Source organism: Mustela erminea, chromosome 1 (assembly GCF_009829155.1).
Source record: "Mustela erminea isolate mMusErm1 chromosome 1, mMusErm1.Pri, whole genome shotgun sequence".
Taxonomy (NCBI): Eukaryota; Metazoa; Chordata; class Mammalia; order Carnivora; family Mustelidae; genus Mustela; species Mustela erminea.
The window spans coordinates 174,072,370-174,096,102 of NC_045614.1; the positions used below are offsets into that span (position 1 = coordinate 174,072,370).

General features: G+C 37.5%; 1 protein-coding gene and 1 pseudogene across 1 annotated transcript; both read left to right on the forward strand.

Moving 5' to 3' along the window:
- Window positions 1–23,733, forward strand: part of LOC116595256 — a 94,519-nt pseudogene that overhangs the window by 22,404 nt on the left and 48,382 nt on the right.
- Window positions 14,910–15,839, forward strand: LOC116595264 (olfactory receptor 5K1-like). The gene has a single exon (XM_032351423.1). It carries the CDS (start codon window positions 14,910–14,912, stop codon window positions 15,837–15,839), a length of 930 nt encoding a protein of 309 aa, XP_032207314.1.

Genomic DNA, 23,733 nt, shown 5'->3' on the forward strand with positions numbered 1-23,733 from the left:
CATATCCTCCTCAACACTTGTTGTTTCTTGTCCTGTTAATTTTGGCCATTCTAACTTATGTAAGGTGTTATCTCAGTGTGGTTTTGATGTGAATTTCCCTGATGGCAAATGATGATGAACATTTTTTCATGTGTCTGTTAGCCATTTGTATGTCTTCTTTGGACAAATGTCTGTTCATGTCTTCTGCCCATTTCTTGACATGATTCTCTGTTTTATGGGTGTTGAGGTTGAGGAGTTCTTTATAGATCTTGGATATGAGCCCTTTGTCTGTGATGTCATTGTGAATATCTTCTGCCATTCTGTGGGCTGCCTCTCTGTTTTATTGACTGTTTCCTTTGCTGTAAAGAAGCTTTTGATCTTGATGAAGTCCCCAAAGTTCATTTTCACTTTTGTTTCCTTTGCCTTTGGAGACATGCCTTGAAAGAAGTTGCTGTGGCCTATGTCAAAGAAGTTACTGCCTATGTTCTTCTCTAGGATTTTGATAGATTCCTGCCTCATGTTGAGGGCTTTCATCCATTTCCAGTTTACCTTTGTGTATGGTGTAAGAGAATAATCTGGTTTCATTCTTCTATACATAGCTGTCCAATTTTCTCAGCACAATTTATTGAAGGGACTGGCTTTTTTTCCCACTGAATATTTTTTCCTGCTTTGTTGAAGACTAGTTGACTATAGAGTTGAAGATCCATATATGGGCTTTCTGTTGTTTTCCATTGATCTATGTGTCTGTTTTTGTACCAGTACCATGCCGTCTTAGTGATGAAAGCTTTGTAATATAACTTGAAATCAGGCAACATGATGCCCCCAACTTTGTTTTTCCTTTTGAATGTTTCCTTGGCAAATTGGGTCTTTTCTGGTTCTATATAAATTTTAGGATTGTTTGTTCCAGCACTTTGAAAAATGCTGGTGAAATTTTGATCAGGATGTTATTGAAAGTGTAGATTGCACTAGGCAGTATAGAAATTTTAACAATGTCTATGCTTCTGATCCGTGAGCATGGAATGCCTTTCCATCTTTTTTGTGTGTTCTTCAATTTCTTTCATGAGTGTTCTGTAGTTCCTTGAGTACAGATCCTTTATATCTTTAGTTAGGATTTTTCCAAGGTATCTTATGGTTCTTGGTGGTGTTGTAAATGGAATCAATTCTGTAATTTCCCTTTCTATGCTTTCATTTTTAGTGTATAAGAAAGCAACTGATTTCTTATATGTGAATGCTCCACATTCCTATTTTTAAATGCCTACTGTATTTCTGGATTAGTAATGACAGATGATTCTATTTAGCAGGAGTGAGGGTGCCACCTCCTGACTGCACATGGGAGAAGAATGAGGCACAATCACGTCAGCTGCAAGAGAAAGGGAGCAGGGGGTGACAGCAGAAAAGACTGTCATCCAGAACAACTCCTCAGTCTCATATTTATTCAAAAGTCTTTAACAACCAAAGAAGCTGGATTTACACATTCAACATCAGTTTTCTAAATAAGTAAGAAGAAAGGCAAACTATGTCTTGTTACATAGTACATGACCTATAGTGATCAAGCCCAAACAAAAGGATGATCTGACAACTGCTGGCACTCTCTGGGAAGGGGGAAATAACAGAAAAATAAAGCTGGTGGCATTCCTCCCTGAGCAGGCCGGATGTTCCCAGCTGCTCAGCTTCTAGGGTATATATGGTCTTTTGCCCCTGAGGCTTTTTGCCAGTACATATTTTTCTAAAGGCTATACCTAAGCATGCTTGGTTACTAGTATAATTTCTCCTAGGTTATATTTTAAGTAGTATGTTGTTCTGAGGGACGGTTAAATGAGGGTGTACTATAGTTTAAGAAGTTGCTATCTGGGGAATAGCCTCCTCTATTGATATAGTGATACACTATTTCATAATAGACGGTTTATCTCTGAAAGGTAGGTTTAGTTGTGTCATCTGTCCCTGTGATTTTTTTTGTTTCTGTAAAAATTTGGTTGAGATATAGAAAAACAAAAACAAACTCTGAAATGGAGAAATGCATGTAAGAAGTTTGTTAGAGAATGCTCTGAGTCTCAATAATTATTGATGGAGCGAAGAAAGTAAGAAGGATGAGTTGACTATATTCACAATAAAGACTATCCAATCTGATGAAGAAGTAGGGATTTGGGATGTCCCTTTGATGTTCCCATGTCCAAGGCAGGGACCCAAAATTTATATTTTTCATGCAACAGTCATTAAATGTAGGCTGCTTCCAAGGAAGGAATATGACATTCATAAGAAAATTATCTTCAGATAAGCATACTTTTTTAAAAATTAATTTATTTATTTTCAGCATAACAGTATTTGTTATTTTTTCACCACACCCAGTGCTCCATGCAATCCGTTCCCTCTCTAATACCCACCACCTGGTACCCCAAACTCCCACCACCCCCCGCCACTTCAAACCCCTCAGATTGGTTTTCAGAGTCCATAGTCTCTCATGATTCACCTCCCCTTCCAATTTTCCTCAACTCCCTTCTCCTCTCTAACTCCCCATGTCCTCCATGCTATTTGTTATGCTCCACAAATAAGTGAAACCATATGATAATTGACTCTCTCTGCTTGACTTATTTCACTCAGCATAATCTCTTCCAGTCCCGTCCATGTTGCTAAAAAAGTTGGGTATTCATCCTTTCTGATGGAGGCATAATACTCCATAGTGTGTATGGACCACATTTTCCTTATCCATTCGTCCACTGAAGGGCATCTTGGTTCTTTCCACAGTTTGGTGACCGTGGCCATTGCTGCTATAAACATTGGGGTACAGATGACCCTTCTTTTCACGACATCTGTATCTTTGGGGTAAATACAGAGTAGTGCAATTGCAGGGTCATAGGGAAGCTCTATTTTTAATTTCTCGAGGAATATTCACACTGTTCTCCAAAGAGGCTGCACCAACTTGCATTCCCACCAACAGGGGAAGAGGGTTCCCCTTTCTCCACATCCCCTCCAACACATGTTGTTTCCTGTCTTGTTAATTTTGGTCATTCTAACTGGTGTAAGGTGATGTCTCAATGTGGTTTTAATTTGAATCTCTCTGAGGGCTACTGATGATGAACATTTTTCATATGTCTGATAGCCATTTGTATGTCTTCATTGGAGAAGTGTCTGTTCATATCTTCTGCCCATTTTTTGATATGATTGCCTGTTTTGTGTGTGTTGAATTTGAGGAGTTCATTATAGATCCTGGATATCAACCTTTTGTCTGTACTGTCTTTTGCAAATATCTTCTCCCATTCCGTGGGTTGCCTCTTTGTTTTTTTGACTGTTTCCTTTGCTCTGCAGAAGCTTTTGATTTTGATGAAGTCCCAAAAGTTTATTTTCACTTTTGCTTCCTTTGCCTTTGGAGATATATCTTGAAAGAAGTTGCTGTGGCTGATATCTAAGAGATTACTGCCTATGTTCTCCTCTAGGATTCTGATGGATTCCTGTCTCACATTGAGGTCTTTATCCATTTTGAGTTTATCTTTGTGTACGGTGTAAGAGAATGGTCGAGTTTCATTCTTCTACATATAGCTGTCCAGTTTTCCCAGCATCATTTATTGAAGAGACTGTCTTTTTTCCACTGTATATTTTTTCCTGTTTTGTCGAAGATTAATTGACCATAGAGTTGAAGGTCCATATCTGGGCTCTCTACTCTGTTCCACTGGTCTATGTGTCTGTTTTTATACCATGCTGTCTTGGTGATCACAGCTTTGTAATAAAGCTTGAAATCAGGTAACATGATGCCCCAGTTGTATTTTTGTTTTTCAACATTTCCTTAGCGATTCGGGGTCTCTTCTGATTCCATACAAATTTTAAGATTATTTGCTCCAGCTCTTTGAAGAATACTGGTGGAATTTTGATTGGAATGGCATTAAAAGTATAGATTTCTCTAGGCAGAATAGACATTTTAACAATGTTTATTCTTCCGATCCAAGAGCATGGAATGGTCTTCCACATTTTTGTGTCTTCTTTAATTTTTTTCATGAGTGTTCTGTAGCTCCTCAAGTACAGTTCCTTTACCTCTTTGGTTAGGTTTATTCCCAGGTATCTTATGGTTCTTGGTGTTATAGTAAATGGAATTGATTCTCTAATTTCCCTTTCTGTATTTTTATTGTTAGTGTATAAGAAAGTCACTGATTTCTGTACATTGACTTTGTATCCTGCTACATTGCTGAATTGCTGTATGAGTTCTAGTAGTTTGGGGATGGAGTCTTTTGGGTTTTCCATATAAAGAATCATGTCATCTGCGAAGAGAGAGAGTTTTACTTATTCATTGCCAATTTGGATACCTTTTATTTCTCTTTGTTGTCTGATTGCTGTTGCTAGGACTTCTAATACTATGTTGAACAAGACTGGTGAAATACTTCTTGATAAGGGATTCAGTTGAGAACTATCAGCTACTGGCCCTCTTACTGCTGGAGATCTTGGCACTGAACCATAGATCTATTACTAGCTATAGTTTGTAAAGTTTGTAATCAGTTTCTCAGAAAGATGCATGACATGATTGGTGACTTAATATGCAGTCAAGACTTTTACAATCAAGACACATATGAGTCACACTTGGTATGGTGGTGAATGCATTATAAAAGCAGTGAAGCATCATGTAAATGAGGAAAGGAAAGAATCAATTCTAAGGACCTAGGAAAGTCTCCATGGGGATCTGATTTGAGTTCAAGGATGAGTAGTACTGAGATGGAAAGAAAGAGAGGAGTTTAAGATGAGGGAAACATTGAAAGTGAATTAGTTGAAGCAACTGCCCAGAAGGGCAGAGAAGGGATGCACATGGCCAAGTGCCCTGATGTAAGAGGAAGAAAGGAAAGAGATAGATAAAACATAAGTTGACTGTGGAGCATCTGGAATACCAAAGTAAGAAAAATGAATTTGGGGGTGCCTGGGTGGCTCAGTCAGTTAAGTGTCTCCCTTCAGCTTGGGTCATGATCCTGGAGTCCTGGGATCAAGCCTCAGAACCACATGTCCACCTATCCTCCCAACAGAGTGTTGGCTTCTCTCTCTCCCAACAGAGAGGTGGATCCCTTTTTCCCTTTCCTCACTCCTTCTCTCTCTTTCTCTCACTTATTCTCTTTCAAGTAAATATGTAAAATCTAAAAAACAAACAAACAAAAACCTAAAACAAAATTTTTAAAAACCCTTAAAAAAAACAAAAATGGATTTGGTTTGAAATCTAATCAGAGACCACTGCAAATTCCTGAATGGTAGACTATCATTGTTTTAATCATTCAGCAAATATTTGTTAAGCACTACAAAGTGGTGCTTAACAATTTTTTTCCAACACTCCTTCATTTCCAACACTGTTCAAGGTGTTAGAAATGAAGGAATGAAATGAAGGAATGAACATAACAGAAAAATTCCTTCCCTGTTATGTCTATAGCTAATGCTAGTAGCAGGCAACAAGTGATGCATCATAGATATTCCTTATGTATAGTATTTTTATTAAATTAAATTTCATTAAATATACAGTATATTTATATGATTAGTGGAGTGAAGGGGTGTCATCTTCATGAGGTGGGGATCCTGGTGATCAGAGCCAATGTGATGGGGAGACTACCAACTGATGAGTAGATGTCTTTATCACAGTCACTTATTTTGTACCTTCCTTGAGATCCGATTATAAACAGGATATAGATTTTCGTGCAGGGTGTGGGCTACATGTGGGATGTGATTTACATGCAGGCAATCAAGTGAGATAAGTGAACAATAATGATTATCGCTTAGATTTAAATGACAATATCTCTTAGCTTTTAATGGCAAGAGCAAGTTAAGTATTCTCCACATATACTAGATCTTCCTAAAAGAGGACAAGAAAACACTCCATGGATCCTCCCATGTTTATTCCAGGCGTGGGCCCAGGAAACTCTTGCCCTCCATTTCCTGGAGTTTTCTCACAGGATTCCATAGGACCCCAGTCATATTGGTGAGGATCCGGGTTGTGGTTCAACAATTCCCCTTTTTTTTTTTGTTTTTTAATTGTAACATCTTAAGAACCAATTCCAAGCTCAACCCCTGTTGTTTATTCACTCGTCATTTGAGGAGACAATACCCACTGATGTACAGGTCAGAAGAGCAACGATAGCCAAAAACAAGTTCTCAGGGGTCTGTGGGCTTCAGGTAGATCACCAAACTGCTTCTCCTTTAGCTGACAGGGCCTTAATCTGACCCCATGTGTGTGGATCGGCCCTACACTGATATGGTCAGGGTCTCCTCTTACAAAGGGACAGCACATGTATCTTGTGAGTAACCTCCTGTGTCTCTTGTATTTCTGCATCTTTCTCATAGATCACGGATGCAGTGGTTATCAGATGGGTCATTGGTTTTCTGGGCCTGATGAGCTGAAGAGGAAGCCATAGTGTTTCGGAAGGGTCCATCACCGGAATCAGAGGAAATAAGAGCAGACCCTCTGCCTTTCCTTAATAGGAGGCCAGGGAGTCATTCATTAAAAGATATGAACCAAATAGGAATAGAGGCTTCAAGGGATTACTGTGATTGTGAGATGTGTTTTTCTGCTGCTGTCTGAATGTTGCCTTGGGGTAATTTCCAAAAATAAAAGTAAATAAAGAGAGTGCTAAAACATCCTTGTGGGATCCCCCCTTTTTCTTTTAATAATTGCAGTTTAAATGTATGATGAGCTCGTTCAACTATACCTTGTCCTTGTGGATTATAAGGTATATCACAATATGATGAATCTGTCAATCAGAACAAAAGGCAGTAAATTTGTGTCTCGTGTAAGCTGGTGCATTATCAGTTTTTATGGTAGTAGGGACCCCCATAACACTAAAACATTGCAATAGAGTACAGCGGACAGCAGAAAGGGAACTGGAAGATTAAGGAATTGCCCGAAGAATTTTGGAAAATGTATCAATAACATGTAAATAAGGTTGACAAGGAAAGAGTTGGAAATGAGTTACATCCATTTGCCATAGTTCGTTGGCTTGTGAGCCATGCTGATTGGCTCCTGAAGGGTGTGGGCAACAGTGCAAAGGCACACAAGCAGAACAGGATTAAACAATGTTATTTGTCTTTTGAAGAGGAATGTGGTAAAGGTTGTGCAGCCGATTAGCACTGGTATGTAAAACCGAGGGTTCATCTGCAGGTGATGTGAAAATAAGACATGTCAGGATATCTGCTTGATCATTACCTTCTATCAACGGGTAGTGGGAGAGAAGAATGGGCCCTAATATGGGTGACATAGAGAGGATGGGAACAGGATTGTACAAGGGACTGTAGTTTTGTGAGAAGGTGTAATATGGATTTTTGTGTTGTAGATATCTGAGCTGTTTCAATGGCAGGAAAGAGACCAACTACATAAGCAGAATCAGAAACGATGTAAGTGCAGAAGATATATGAGTTAACAGAGTAGTAAGAACGAATATTTGTTTGTTGTACTGATGCATACTCACTTTGAATTGAGAGGTTTAAGCCACGTCCATGTATACTTCATTTTTCAGTCGAGGAGACGTCAATAAAATACATGGGAGCACCTACAACTGGACTAGTTTCACAGATAGTAGAAATTACAAATAATGACTTTTTAAGGAAATTCCATAATTTACCCACAGGGTAATAGTATCCGATGGTTCCAGAATATCTTGCTCAAGCATTAAGGAGATGATCATTCAAGGGAAATAGGGAAGAAAAATGTTTTATAGAAATCGGAAGAATGCAATCTGAGGGGTTTTAAGTGGTGGGGGGTGGGGGGTGGGGGGTTGGGGGAACCAGGTGGTGGGTATTAGAGAGCACACAGATTGCATGGAGCACTGGGTGTGGTACAAAAGCAATGAATACTGTTATGCTGAAAATAAATTAAAAATAAATTTTAAAAAAAGGATATTAAAAAAAAAGATATAGGAAGAATGATAACACATGAGTTGTATCTCAGTATCTGAAGACATCTGGTTCGGCCAAGGATAATGAGGTTTGCAAGAAGGTCAACATATGCAGTTAAACACTTAGGAGCTCAGTGATTCAAGTAGATGCATTCTAAAGGACAGTCTTGTTGAGCTAACACCCCTTTAGGTGAATGGGAACTAGGAAAAGAAATAACAGTAATGGTAACACAGGATCATATAGACACAAGGACACTTGATGAAGGCATTCCTCAAGGAACTGAAGTTCCTGTTCAGCCTGTGGTATTAAGCTTTGAAGACTATGAAGGTTAGGGTCTCCCTCAAGAGTGGCAAATACCTTTGTAAGTTCATGTGTAGGAGTACCCACACTGGGCATAACCAATTAATATCTCCTAATAAATTCTAAAATCATTTAAAGTATTTAAAGTATCTCAACGAATGGAAAACTGAGGACTAACAGTGATACGGTTTTTAATACGATCTAAATAGAAGAAGGGTGGAGTAAATTGTACCTTTTCAGAAGCTATTATAAGACTGCCCTGTTGTAGGTATTATTGTGTCTGAGGTTGGGGCTGCTAGTAAGATTTCATCCATGTAATGGAAAATATGACATGTGGGATATAATTGTTAAATGGGATCAAGAATCTTTTCAACAAAATACTGGCACATCATAGGAGAGTTAGTCATGCCTTGAGGGAGAACTTTCCAATGAAATCTTTGTAAAGGTTCTTGTTGATTTACTGTTGGAATTGAAAACACAAAATGCTCTTTGTCTGAGGGGTGGATAGGAGTAGTGGAAAAGCAGTCATGTAAATCCAAAACTACTAAAGACCATTTAGTAGGTATACAAGAGGGAGCAGGAAGTCTGGGTTGTAATGAACCCATAGTTTCCGTGGCAGAATTAATATTACGGAGATCTATTATAATCTCCATTTCCCTGACCTTTTCTTTACCACAAAAAATGGAGAATTCCAAGGAGAAAAAGAAGGTTCAATATGTCCATTTTTTTAATTGTTCTTGAATTAAAACTTTTAGAGCTTTCGGTTTTTCTAACGTGAGGGCCAACTGGGGGTGTCCAAATCGGTTTGTTACTTTTCCAGGTGATTGGAATTGGTGAAAGGGCTTTATCAACCACAATGGCTCCTATATAAAACCCAGCCCAACACAAGTATCATTAGGGTTAAGATCTATAGGTTCAGGCACTCCTTGTAAGTTTTTACCTAAGCCTCTACTAGGAATATACCCCATGTTTTTCATCATGTTTTTTACAAGTGAGGATGTAGGTATGTGAATTTCAGCATCCCATTGTTGTAATAAATCTCATCCCCAGAGATTAATAGGTATGCGGGCAATGTAAGGTTGAATATGACCTAGTAATCCCTCTGAGCCCTCACAGGGCAGAGGTTGGCTGTTTTGTCTCAACTGCTGAGTAGTTACATAGCCGAGACCCTCAAGGGCATAATCAGCGGGCATTGTAGGCCACTAGCGTGGCCAACATTAACAAGAAATGAGAGCGATATCTGCTACAGAATCTAAAAGCCCTTCAAATATTCATTCCTTAATAGAAAGCTTCACTTGGGATTGACTTCCTACAAACAGTTTCTTAGAAAAGGAATCTTTTTACTAGTACTGCCGAATCCTCTTTCCCTAAAATTTGAAGATTGAATAGGCATAATATAGGGAAGTAGCACAAGTTGGGCGGCTCATTCGCCTGCTGAAAAGGTCCTAAGAACAGTGACAGAAACCATAATTTGAATCTCACCATAATAATCAAGAGTCTGTAACTCCAGTAAGTACTGTAACTCCTTTCATAGTTAAACTACTCCGTTCAAGTAGGAGACCAACCGTATTTGGGGGTATAGGTCCATATAGGTTTGTTGACAATTTATAAGGACACTAAGATTGATGTATAAAGCAAGCCTTAGAGAGAGGAGCGCTCCTAGTCCTTGAGTAGCAGGGACTAAGTCCATTACTGAGAGTCACTGTTGGGTACAAAGAGAATAGGATAGTTCCATGACCCCATATTTATTGGGGCCTGGGGTTGGCCCCTTAGGGAATTTCCCTGATGAGGGTTCCCCAAAGGATTTCCATCTTTCTCGTTTTTAGACTTACATTCGTTGGCCCAGTGTTTGCCTCATTGAGAGCAGGGACAAACATTAGGGGGTTGAATCTTGGATTTATTCAGCCGATTGGTGGGAAAGGAGGCAAACAGACAGGGAGGGAGACGGCATTGTTTTTTTATGTGTCCTGTTTGTCCATGATTAAAACATTTTGTCTGCAATCGTTTTTGAACAGCCATAGCCATGGTTTCTAACGCTGTTATTCAGGCCTGAGTTTTAAAGGGTCCTAAATTATGAGAAGCTTTTAAATAATCCATGACATCGCCAGATTCTCTAAGAGGTCGAATCAGGGCCTGGCAATCTTCGTTAGCATTATCATATGCTAGTTGTCTTAAGAGTATTTGCTGAATTTGTTCTCCTCTTATCTGTTTTTCCAATGATTCTTTTAACCTGCAGATAAAATCAATGTATGGCTCTTTAGGCCCTTGTATTTTTGTATACCTGGCAGTATAATCGGTGTCTGAATTAATTTTTTGCCAGGTTTGTAAAGCCACATCACATACTGGGGAAGGGCTGCAGGAGGGATGTTATGACTTTGATGATTAGAAGTTGTCCAAACTCCTGTTCCCATGAGTATATCATAAGTAACAGCAGCTATATTCCCTCTCTGTCCTAAACTCCTGACCTTTTCATGTGGCCTCCTCAGAAAGCCACATCTTCCATTGTAGAAATTCAGAAGAGGTTAATAGCATTTTAGCTATGAGTTGAAAATCATAGGGAATCCAGTGGGCATTAATGCCCCAACTGGATAAATATTTATAACAATAAGAAGAAGTAGGCCCCTACATGGAACATACCTTTTCAATTCTCTTACAGTCTCCATCAGCATCCTATTGTAAGTATTTGGCCTGTTAGTATGAAAAGTTACAGGGAAAAATAAGTGAAGCTCATGGGGGTGAGACGGTGTAGAAATAGAATTTTGTTTTTTTTAGATTTTGTTGGTCCTAATTGTAACATACATAAATTAACATCCAACCCAGTGTCACTTCGCTCATTCCCAAAGAGGTCTGCTGCTCTTTCCTTGTCCTCATCCCCATTGGAAATCGAGGTGCGGTGGCCAAAGGAGAAACATGGCATTTGTCCTTTTTGCCAAAAAATAATTTTTACTTTGGGTTTGAATTTGTTGGGTCGTTTCATCATCTAACTCATATGTACGCAGAGAGGCGCTGTTTCAGCCTTAAGATCCTCTTCGTTATGTTCCCCGCTAAGAATTAAACCAACGTCCATGTAACCCAAAACTCCACAGGAATTTTTGCACCTTGTCTAGAGGCCTTTTCCACATTACAGCATGTGTGCTACCAAATTGTCTTTTCCAAGGTTATTTCATCGGGAAACTAAGGAGTATATTCGCTAATAACACCCAGACAAGTTCTTAACTGACATCTGGATACTCAAGCACCTTCCCGAGATAAAAGGTATTGTACTAATGCTAGAAAAGGCTGGGGACAACTTTGATTCTGCCCCATCGTTCTCACTTATTTCCTTCTGTGAAGATCTCTGGATCCCTGAGTGACTCTTCCTTGATTTCAGTTTCCTGTTCAGGTGCCACTTGTCACCTTCCCGAGGTGGGGATCCTGGTGATCAGAGCCTGCGTGATGGGAGAACTACCGACTGATGATCAGTAGACGTCTTTATTTCTTACAATCACTTCTTTTATGCTTTCCCTAAGATCCCATTAGAAACAGGATATAGATTTATGTGCAGGGCATGGGCTACATGTGGGATGTGATTTACTGCAGGCAATCAAGTGAGACAAGTGAACAACAATGATTATCACTTAGCTTTAAATGACAATATCTCTTAGCTTTAAATGACTAGAGAAAGTTAAGGATTCTCCACACTTACCAGATCTATCTAAAGGAGGACAAGAAAACACTCCAGGGATCCTGCCATATTTGTCCCAGGTGTGGGCCCAGGAAGACGCTTGCCCTCCATTTCTTGGAGTTTTCTCACAGGATTCAACAGGACCCCATTCACCTTGGCGAGGATCCAGGTTTTGTTCCAACACAGGGGCAAAATAGGGTAAGAAAGGTAAAGGAATTGGGGTGAACTGACAAGAACATAGATTAACTCAGTAAATCGTATGTGTGGCTAAAGGGTAACTGCAAACTTCCCATGAAGATTTTGCAATACATGGGAACAACTTCTGCTCAGGCTGAAGGAGTTGACACTAGCTAACACTACCACAACTTTTGTTCTCCTCTCTAAATGTGAATCATCATTCATAAACCCTATTATTCTCTCCATTAACTGTCCAAACTGACCTGAGAGTCCCTTCAGCTCAATTAACATTCTATGCACAGATAAAGAACAGAATTCTAGAAATGATGTCAGTTTCATAAGAATCAGCAAGATGATCATCAAATGATTTAGTGACTTTAGCAAAGGTCATTTACTTTAACCTTATTGTCTCACAGGTCATCTTTATTTATTTCACAGAGTTAATATGTTTTGGGAACTGAATCTCCCCATAGAAATGCACTGATGTCATCATAGGCAAGTCCCATAAGCATTTGATGGAAAGTTTAATTTTGCATTGTGAGGAACATAATTATTCACACCAACTTATTAGTATAGTCTCCCAGATTTTCATTCTTTTAATCCCAAATGTTTCTGAGAAAAAAATTATATCCTGAAATTATGAGAGTTAACAACATGCTGACGCACACAAAACTAATATGATGTTATAAAAGTCTTCTAAGTGCATTCAGGTAACAGAAGTATTCAGATTTATCTTTACCTTAGTATACTTTACCTTACCTACTATACTTTACCTTATTATTAGTGTCCGTAAGTATTGATTTATCTCAACTAGTTAGCATTTTTAAATTGTTCTTAGGTTTTAACTTCTCAACTTTCTAGGTCTTCCCACCCTGAAGGCAATGGCAAATCAGCATGAGATTTGAAGTCAGTTCAAATCAACCTTTTCTAATTATAAGGTAGATCTTCAAAACATACAGGTAAGAGTGCACCTTAATTCTGTTAAAGAATTCAAGCAAGTACATTGAAAGTTAATTCTGACATAGCTGAATAATTAAATTTCTTATCTTTAGTATTTTAAACAAGAAAATGAAATGTTCAGCCTGTGCTTTTATTTTGATGTTTTGAGTATGGAAAAAGAAACCCATTTTGACCACAGAATTTACATAATTAGACACATTGGTCATAATATCCTAAGGGATACCTAAGTAGTAGTAGAAGATAGCCTTTGAGGTAAAACAAAAATTGTTTTTGTTTTGTTGTTCTCAAAAATCATATTTATTTTTAAGATTTTTTTCATTTATTCATTTGAGAGAGAGAGCCAGAGAGAGCTCAAGCAGAGGGAGAGGCAGAGGAGAGGAACAAGGAGAACTCCCACTGAGCTGGGAGCCAGGCATGGGGCTCAGTCCCAGGACCTGGAGAGTCATGACCTGAACCAAAGGAAGATGCTTAAATATCTTAGCCATCCAGGCAACCCATCTCAAAAATCATATTAAGATTTAAGACTTTTCTCTTTCTCTAAGTGTTATAAAACTAAAATATACAGGCAAGCTTATTTTTATTAGCTTTCAAACTACTGTGATATACTTCAGAAAATATTACAGAAGTTTCTTAGGAAGCAGGAAAATTATAGCTGGGTCACTTCCAGTAAATTCTTTTCCAAGAATTTGCTTTGTAGCCTGTTCTTCAAAACTAGCAGTTTCAGTTTGTGGAGACTAAAGAGGTCACTAAGGATCAGTGATAGTATACTGACAACAAGTTCACCTGTCTCAGGTCTTTGAAGCTAGGACTGAAATCAATACTGCCCCCCCCCCATAGTATTATATAACTCCTTTTATTTTTTAAAAGATTTTATTTATTTATTTGACAGAGAGAGTTCACAAGTAGGCAGAGAGCCAAGCAGAGAGAGAGAGAAGAAAGCAGGCTCCCTGTGGAGCAGGGAACCCGATGCGGGACTCAATCCCAGGACCCTGAGATCATGACCTGAGCTGAAGGCATAAGCTTAACCCACTGAGCCACCCAGGCACCCTAGCATTAAATAACTCTTATGAGAAGTAAAAGTCATAGCTGAAATCAAATGTCTACAACTCTAATAAAGAAACTGTACATGCATATTTCTTTTTAAAAGCCATGTGTGTTATACATAGTTTGTGTTGGGTGTATAGGGTATGCTTGAGAATGCAAGAAGTGAAAATCTGTAGTCTAGAGAATTTAGTTAAAGCTCTTTTAAGGAGCATAATATGTAAACTATGCTTTACATAAAGATGGGAAGGATTTAGAAATCTGGGCAAAAATCAACAGGAATGATGGCATGGACAAAATCAGTTTTTATGGAAATGGATCTAATACCAGGAACAGGGTTGAGAAAGGTGAAAATACATAGATATTTATTTCCTTGGATATCCCAAGTAATTTTCTCTAAAGATGAAAGCCCTATCATAATCCTTCGTGATCTTCATAGAATTCCTGAGATATAAATTTAACATATCTGCTGTATGCTCTTTTCAAGCATTCATTCCACTGGGAGAGTATACGAAAACTTTTTGCTCAGTTAAAAAAATGTGTATACATGAAGATTGACAGCAAATTTATTTTAAGCATCTTTAATACCAAAACTGACACTGATACTGTTTGTGAGCATTGAACCAAATATGCGAATGCTAGATTTCTACACTATTCATACATGAATTCATGAAGACAAACCTTTTCCTCTATAAGCATTCTTCTTGGAATTACAAAAGTATTTGTGGGAATGCTGATTTTTGGAGTTGAGCTTATAAAACTGACATTTTTAGGGGAATGATTATTCCCTAGAGGTTTTTGTGTCTATATCCAGAGATACTGAGGGGAGGTTGAAGAAGCTTCTCTCTTTGTTGTATAAAGAAAAATTTGGAAAGAAAGTTATACACACTCTAAATTAGAATCTTATATCTCCAGAATTCCTATCTCAACAGAGAAGGTGAATATGACTGAGGATAACTACTCCTTGACCACTGAATTTATCCTCATAGGATTTACAGATTATCCAGAGTTGAGGAGCCTCCTGTTTGTGGTGTTTCTCACTATCTACGTGATCACTATGGTGGGGAATCTTGGCCTGGTGGCATTGATTTTTATGGAGCATCGTCTTCACACACCAATGTACATCTTTCTGGGCAACCTGGCTCTGATGGATTCCTGTTGTTCCTGTGCCATTACCCCCAAAATGTTAGAGAACTTCTTTTCTAAGGACAAAATGATTTCCCTTTATGAATGCATGGCACAATTTTATTTTTTCTGCCTTGCTGAAACTACAGACTGCTTTCTCCTGGCAGCAATGGCCTATGATCGTTATGTGGCCATATGCAGCCCTCTGCAGTACCACACCATGATGTCAAAGAAACTCTGTATTCAGATGACCACAGGGGCCTACATAGCTGGAAATCTGCATTCCATAATTCATGTGGGGTTTCTCTTTAGGTTAACTTTCTGTGGTTCAAATGAAATTAATCACTTTTTTTGTGATGTTTTTCCATTATACAGACTTTCCTGTGTTGACCCTTATATCAATGAATTAATGATATTTATCTTTTCAGGTTCAGTTCAAGTCTTCACCATCGGTAGTGTCTTAGTATCTTACTTCTACATTCTCTTTACTATTTTCAAAATGAAATCCAAAGAGGGAAGAAGCAAAGCTTTATCTACTTGTGCATCCCACTTTCTCTCTGTCTCAATATTCTATGGCTCTCTTCTCTTTGTGTACCTTCGCCCACACTCAGTTAACGAAGAGGATGAAGATATACCTGGTGCTGTATTTTTTACTCTAGTGATCCCATTACTAAACCCCTTTATTTATAGTCTAAGAAATAAGGAAGTAATAAACGCTATGAAAAAAATTATAAGGAATATTTTATAACATCCTAAAAAATATATCATCCCCTGTGAAAAATTAGCTTAAATTTGATAATAAGTTTTCCAAAATCATGTAATATTGAGAAAGGAGAAAAGAACCACTCTGCCCATAGAATTTTCAATTACTAAAAAATGATATTTAAGAGTCAGATAAGTTCAACAGGAGAGATTCTGCTACGATGTATTGTAAAATCTAAGCTCTAGCTCCCAGCAAGAATGAAATAAATAATTCTTCTTCAGGTCACACACTGTGTCCCAAAGAAATTAGTTAAATTATTAGCTAACAGTTTCAATGGGTAATGAACTATACTTTTCAACAAACACAACAAATATATGAATGAAAGTCAATTAGATAAAAAGATCACTTCCATTTAAATTAATTTAAAACAATGAGTCTTGGAACACTGAAAAAATTTAAAAAAATATATTGTTGGGGCGCCTGGATGGCTCAGTGGGTTAAAGCCTTTGCTTTCAGCTCAGGTTATGATCCCAGGGTCCTGGGCTCGAGCCCCACATCGGGCTCTCTCCTCAGCAGGGAGCCTGCTTCCCTCTCTCTCTGCCTGCCTCTCTGCCTAATTGTGATCTCTCTGTCAAATAAATAAATAAAATCTTTAAAAAAATTATATTGTTGACAAATTTCTGGAATTCCAAAGCATAATCTTACAATCTCTGGCACATTCCAGGTTCTCAAGAATTAATCCCTTCATAAAAAACACCAACTGTCAGAAGTAAACTATATACCTTTGATTCTTAATTTTCTTTGAGCTTATTCAAGAGAAGATATTTGAATATTAGTTCACAAAGAATATTCTCAAATCAAGAATATGTTCACCTTTATTTTTTTAAAATTAAATTTATTTATTTTCAGCATAACAGTATTCATTATTTTTTCACCACACCCAGTGCTCCATGCAATCCGTGCCCTCTATAATACCCACCACCTGGTACCCCAACCTCCCACACCCCCTCCACTTCAAACCCCTCAGATTGTATGTTCATCTTTAAAAGGGGAAATTTTGTTATATATATTTTACCACAATTAAGAAATGTTGAAACCAAGAAAAGAATGCTGGTAAAAATGTACAATAAAAAAAGACTATTTTCATCTTTAGTGTTAGTCAATTTTACTTTAAAGTTCTCTGAAATAGAGTATCTGTATACTGGTGATGTAGCACTGTGTAGTTGCCATAAATGGTATTTATGGATTGGATGTCCATATGGATTTGACTGTTTTCATATAATTTGATTAGGGTGTCCATCAAAAATGCAGTGTATTCCTGAATACACTAAATTGAACGAAGTCGTTTTTCTCTCTGATATTACTTATTTTGTTTTTACTAGGAATTCCACCAAACTGTACTTATTCCAGTGTAAATTACTGATACATTCACAGCAATAACAAAAAGTTGGAGTTGTTATAAAGCATAAATGAGGCACAAAATAGTGACAATTCTAAATTCCTAAACAAAAATATTTATTGATCATTTATATATGCAAATATGAAAGAAAACCATATATTACTGAGAACATTTTATCTGCTAGGCACAAAACTACACCTTTCATATATATTACCTACCAATTGGTTAGAAATGACTTTTCATGCATCTTCTCAGTAAAATCCTCATACTTTGAAACATTGAGTGGCTTGCTCAAGTTCAGCCAGGTGATTGAGACTGAGCTAGAATTTGTATCAATGATACTTGGGAGTTCAGAAAATTGAGATGCTTATACCCTGGACTATATAGACCTTATTCAGCATCAGAAGTGAGATGTGCCTTGAAAATGATTTTAAAATAGGATGTTTTGAGGAAAAAAAAGAATGAGTATGACCACAGTCAATGTTTATGGAAATTAGTGTGACACTGGGAACTGGGGTGAAGGAGGTGAACCATGGACAGAGTCAGAAAGTTGACAAAACTTTTGCTAAAAGCTGTTGCGGAATATGGGAAATAAGGGTGGGATGGAATCAGGTCACTGAGAATTTCAAAGGCAATCCTTAAGAATTTACCCCAGAGGACTCAGACATTGAATACTTCCTAGAACCAGGTAATATGATTGTAGTTTTTGAGAAGAGTAATCTGGTGATCGGAATGATGCTGGAAGAAATAAGGCTAACTTCAAGAATTCTTATACTAGGTGATGAGAGTTGAAATTGGAGGATAAAAGGGGAGGAGTGCACAGATATAAGCAACATTTTAAAGGAAAATAATGAATTATAACTATTGGATAATAAAATGAAGGCCTATTTTCTTCTGAGAGTACCAATCCTGTTATAACTTTTTTCCTTCACTATTACTTAAAAATGTACCTGACAGAATTGGCCATTCACTAGCCATTTAGTTAATATACATTTAAGTTAATATGTAGTAAGTTTGTTATTTTTATTTTTAACAAGTCAATAAATATTTTTTAATTTCTTGGTTTTAATTTATAATATTGCAAGTACTGTTAGATATCACCCACAGAAACAAAGATTTACAGGGTCCTAAACACTTTTTTTAAGGGTGTAAAGGAATCCAGATACCTGAGTTCGATGAATTATTTTGTTTGTATCCACTCTCTATTGTAGGGGATATTTTTAGTTGTCAGATTCACATGCATCGCTCCCTTTCCCTTTTCCAGGCATACCACAACTTCCATTTACATATTTCTGCACCACTTAGTAACACTGAAGCCTAGAGTTATGCCAAGGGAAGAGTCTGTGACTTATTTGGGGCCAGTGAGACCAAAGAGGGAATTTTATGGAAATTCCTGGGAAATATGTTTTCTTGGTTTTAAGAGATCCACAAAAAAGTAGTCTTTCTCTGAATGTCAAGTTTTGTGGATATGAAATCTGGCACAGTCTACAACTCTTTTGCCATCAAAAGAGACACCAGCCAGGAGGTGAAGTCAATACACCTGGAGGGCATAGCTGAGGGAATCACAGAGAAGCAGACCCAGTTTTTCTGGAATTAACCACCCCTTCTCATTTCAAAATCCAATAGATCTCCTTACCTTGTTTGGAAAAAAATGCTTGTAATGCCAATGAATAAATATTAACAGTTACATTTATGTCTCTTGTCTCATCTCTCATTTTTGCTTTATTTTAAATTAATTCTAAGACTCCCTTTTATCTTGTAAATAACATTTCATCAGAATCCATTTAATTACTCAGCAAATCTCTTAAATTTTTTACTTTGACTTATATATTTTAATTTCCTATAGCCCTACTGAAAAAAATGGGGGAATAAAGAGGTTTCCTAATTTGTCTACAGAAATATTAAGGTAAAGCTCAGGGATCAAATTGAGGAATCTGATCCAAAGTTCATGTTCTTAACTACTAAGTCATATTGTACGCAACATAGAGAAGTGAAAGTAGCATGAGAGGAAAACTTTCAAGAAACTAAGTTGTTAAGTGGATATAGAAACAGGGCAGAGAGTCAAAAAAAAATGTGAATCAATGACATTTTCCTCCAGATTTGTTTTGGAAAAATTTCAAACCTACAGAAAAGTTGAGAAAAGGCCCATGAATTTTGAAAATCATTAGTAAATATTGATATTTCACCACATTTGCCTAACAATCCACCTGGAAAACGTGTATATATACATATTAAATACACATATGTGTATGTGATTTTACATGTATATGAGATTATGATAGTTTACCCAACATTCTTCTACATATATCTCAAAAGAACAGAGACATTTCCTACACTGTCATACCATTTCTATAATATTTTATGTATCTATTTATTTGAGACAGAGAGAAAGCAAGAGGGAACACAAGTGGGAAGGGGAGAAGCAGGAGCCCTAGGTGCATGGGGCTTGATACCAGGACCCCAGGATCATGACTGGAGCTAAATGCAGACTCAACTGACCAAGCCACCCAGTTATCCCATCATATTATTATTACCCCCAAGAAATTTAACATCACCTAACATGATGTTCACACTAAAATTTTGCCCAAATTGTCCTTCTTGGCAATATATATTTTCATCAAGAATTCAATTAAATGCCACTGCTTGGTGTATTATCATTTTTCAATCTCCTGTAAGCTAGAACAAATCTCTTGTTTTTTTCTCCTTTCATGACATTTGAAAATTTTTAAATCTTTGTGTCAGACATCATGTAAAATATCCCACCATATCTATTTTTGTGATGTTTCCTCATGAGTAGATTAGGTTAAATAATTCAGCCATCACAAGTGTGCTGTTTTAAGGTGAGGCCTATGACATTAGCTTGCCTTGTTAACTGAAGCCATTTACTGATTACTTCATTAAGTTAGTACTATCACCGGGGAACCTGGGTGGCTCAGTGGGTTAAAACCTCTGCGTTCGGCTCAGGTCATGATCCCAGGGTCCTGGGATCGAGTCCCACATCAGGCTCTCTGCTCAGCAGGGAGCCTGCTTCCTTCTTTCTCTCTGCCTGCCTCTCTGTCTACCTGTGATCTCTGTCAAATAAATAAATAAAAATCTTTAAAAAAAAAAAGGTAGTACCATCACCATCTGCTCTACAATAAAGATAACATTCCTTCTTATGAAAATCTAATCTGTAGGGTGGTACCTGGATACCATGTGAATTCCTTGTTCCCTAACAATTTTTCATCAACAGTTTTAGCATCCAATGACAATAATTTTTTGAATCAATTATTATAATTGGAAGCATAAAACTGGTGATTGTTTTTCCCCAAGTGTTCTCTGGCTGTGAATTCTGAGAAATGAGAATTTAAAGAAAAAAATTTGAACTGTTTTGGATTTATAGAAAATAATATAGTATAGAGAATTCCCATATCTGACATACCCATGTTCCTATGTCATTAATATCCTACATTGGTATGGTGCTTTTGTTATAATTAGTGAGCCAATATTGATACATTGTGATGAAGTGAAATTCATACTTGAATCAAATTTGCATAGTTTAATCTAGTGTCCTTCCATCCAGAATCCCATTCAGCACATCAGTTTACATTTAGTCACCATGTTCCTTTAGTCATCAGGTGTCTGCAATATCTTTTCAACATTCCTTGTTTTTGAAGTCCTTGGTAAGTTTTGAGACGTTCTAATCAGACATTTTGTAGAATGTCCCTCAACTGGAATCCTTCTGATGTTTTTCTCATGATTAGATGGGGGGGCGGATAGCTTTTGAAAAGAAAGGCCCCAGAGGTAAATCACCATTTTCATTACATCCTGTCAGTGGCAACTACTGACCTCATCACTTGTAAATCTTGATGTTGACCTTGACCACCTGGTTGAGGTAGGGTTAGCTTCCTCCGTGGTGAAGCTGCTTTTCCACTACCCTCTCTTACTGTGTTCTGTGTAAGGAAGTAACTATCCACAATCCACACTTACAGAGAGGAAAGAAATGGACCACCTCTCTGGGGCAAAGTATCTATACAAACTGGAAATCTTCTGAATGGAAGATTTATCTAGTCACCTCACTTATTTATATTTTTCATCCTCTATTTACATAAGTATGGAATCATGGATATTTATTTTATACTTTGATAAAATTACACAGTACTTTATTAATTTTGCTGCTCAAATCATAGGAGCTTTGGCCACAGGGAGCTGTTTCAGTTGGTTCCTTTGTCCATTTGACATACATGCATCATTGTGTATGCAGGGTGGGTTTGTGTTTGTTTGTTTGTTGTTTAGCTTTTGTGTTTTGTTTTTGTTGTTGCTGATGGTTTTTTCTTGCATTCCAAGATGTCCCAGGCTCGTCCTGCATATTTACTTCCTGTCCTAGTCAGTGAGCCAGATATTTTTCCAAGTAGATCTAATTCCTTTGCCTGGAAAATGATATTAAGAAACAAAATCTTGGGGGGGCAGAGTCAAGGTGGCAGAGGAGTAGCAGGCTGAGATGACATCAGGTAGCAGGACATCAGCTAGATAGTTTATCAAAACATTCCAAATACCTACAAATCCAAGAGGAGATCAAAGAAGAGCAGCAATTGTAGAAAGAGGAAATTAACCACTTTTTGAGAGGTAGGACCTGCAGAGAAGTGAATCCAAAGCAACAGGAAGATAGACCTCAGTGGGACGGGTTGGCTCCTTGCAAGTGTTGGAGAGTATTAATAAGACTGACAAACTCCTTGCCAGACTTATCAAAAAGAAAAGAGAAAGGACCCAAATAAATAAAATCAGGAATGAAAGGGGAGAGATCAAAATCAACAGCAACAAAATACACACAATTATAAGAATATATTATGAGCAACTATATGCCAGCCAATTTGACAATATGGAAGAAATGGATGTATTCCTAGAGACACATAAACTACCACAACTGAACCAGGAAGAAATAAAAAACCTGAACAGACCCATAACCAGTAAGAAGATTGAAACAGTTATCAATAATCTCCCAAAAAACAAGAGCCCAGTGCCAGACAGCTTCCCAGGGGAATTCTACCAAACATCTAAAGAATTCCTATTCTCCTGATAATGTTCCAAAAAATAGAAATGGAAGGAAAACTTCCAAACTCATTTTATGAAGCCAGCATTACCTTGATCCCAAAACCAGACAAAGTTCCCATCGAAAAAGATAACTACAGACCAATATCCTTGATGAACAAGATGGGAAAATTTTCACCAAAATACTAGCCAATAGGATCTAACAGTACATTAAAGGATTATTCACCACGACCAAGTGGGATTTATTCCAGGGCTGCAATATGGTTCAACATCCACAAATTAATCAATGTGATACAGCACATTAATAAAAGAAAGAATAAGAACCATATAATCCTCTCAATAGATGCGGAAAAAAGATTTGACAAAGTACAGCATTCTTTCCTGATCACAACTCTTCAAAGTGTAGGGATAGAGGGTACATACCTCAATATCATCAAAGCCATCTATGGAAAACCCACTGCAAATATCATTCTCAATGGAAAAAAACTGAGAGCTTTTCTGCTAAGGTCAGGAATATGGCAGGGATGTCCATTATCACCACTGCTATTCAACATAGGACTAGAAGTCCTATCCTCAGCAATCAGACAACAAATAGAAATTAAAGGTATCCATATCGGCAGAGAAGAAGTCAAACTATCACTCTTTGCAGATGATATGATACTATATATGGAAAACCTGAAAGACTCCACTCCAAATCTGCTAGAACTTGTACAGGAATTCAGTAAAGTGTCAGGATATAAAATGAATGCACAGAAATCAGTTGCATTTCTTTACAGGACAGAAAAAAGAGAAATTAAGGAGTCAATCTCATTTACAATTGCCCTTAAAACCATAAGATACGAAGGAATAAACCTAACCAAAGATGAAAAGAATCTATACTCAGAAAACTATAAAGTACTCATGAAAGAAGTTGAGGAAGACACAAAGAAATGGAAAAATGTTCCATGCTCCTGGATTGGAAGAAGAAATATTTGAAAATGTTTAAGCTACCTAAAGCAATCTACACATTTAATGCAATCCCTATCAAAATTCCATCCTTTTTTTTTTTCAAAGAAATGAAACAAATAATCCTAAAATTTATATGGAGCTAGAAAAGACCTCAATTAGCCAAAGGAATATTGAAAAAGAAAGCCAAAGTTGGTGGCATCACAATTCCAGACTTCACGCTCTATTGCACAGCTGTCATCATCCAGAAAGTATTGTAATGGCACAAAAATAGACACAGAATAGAGAGCCCAGAAATAGACCCTCAACTCTATGGGACCATGACCCTAGCTGAAGGCAGACACTTAACTGACTGAGCCACCCAGGCACCACCAAATCCATCTTTCTTATTTTGGTATTCTAGATGCTCCACAGTCAACCTGTGTCTTATCTACCTCTTTCTTTTCTCTTCCTACATCAGGGCATTTGGCCATGTGCATTCCTTCACAGCCCTATAGGCAGTTGCTTCAACTAATTCACTTTCAATGTTTCCCTCAACTAAAACTCCTTCTCTCTTTCCTTCCATCT

What these genes read in the sequence shown, in the direction of transcription:
- LOC116595264 (XM_032351423.1), top strand. Translation starts at nt 14,910, where the DNA reads ATGACTGAGGATAACTACTCCTTGACCACTGAATTTATCCTCATAGGA.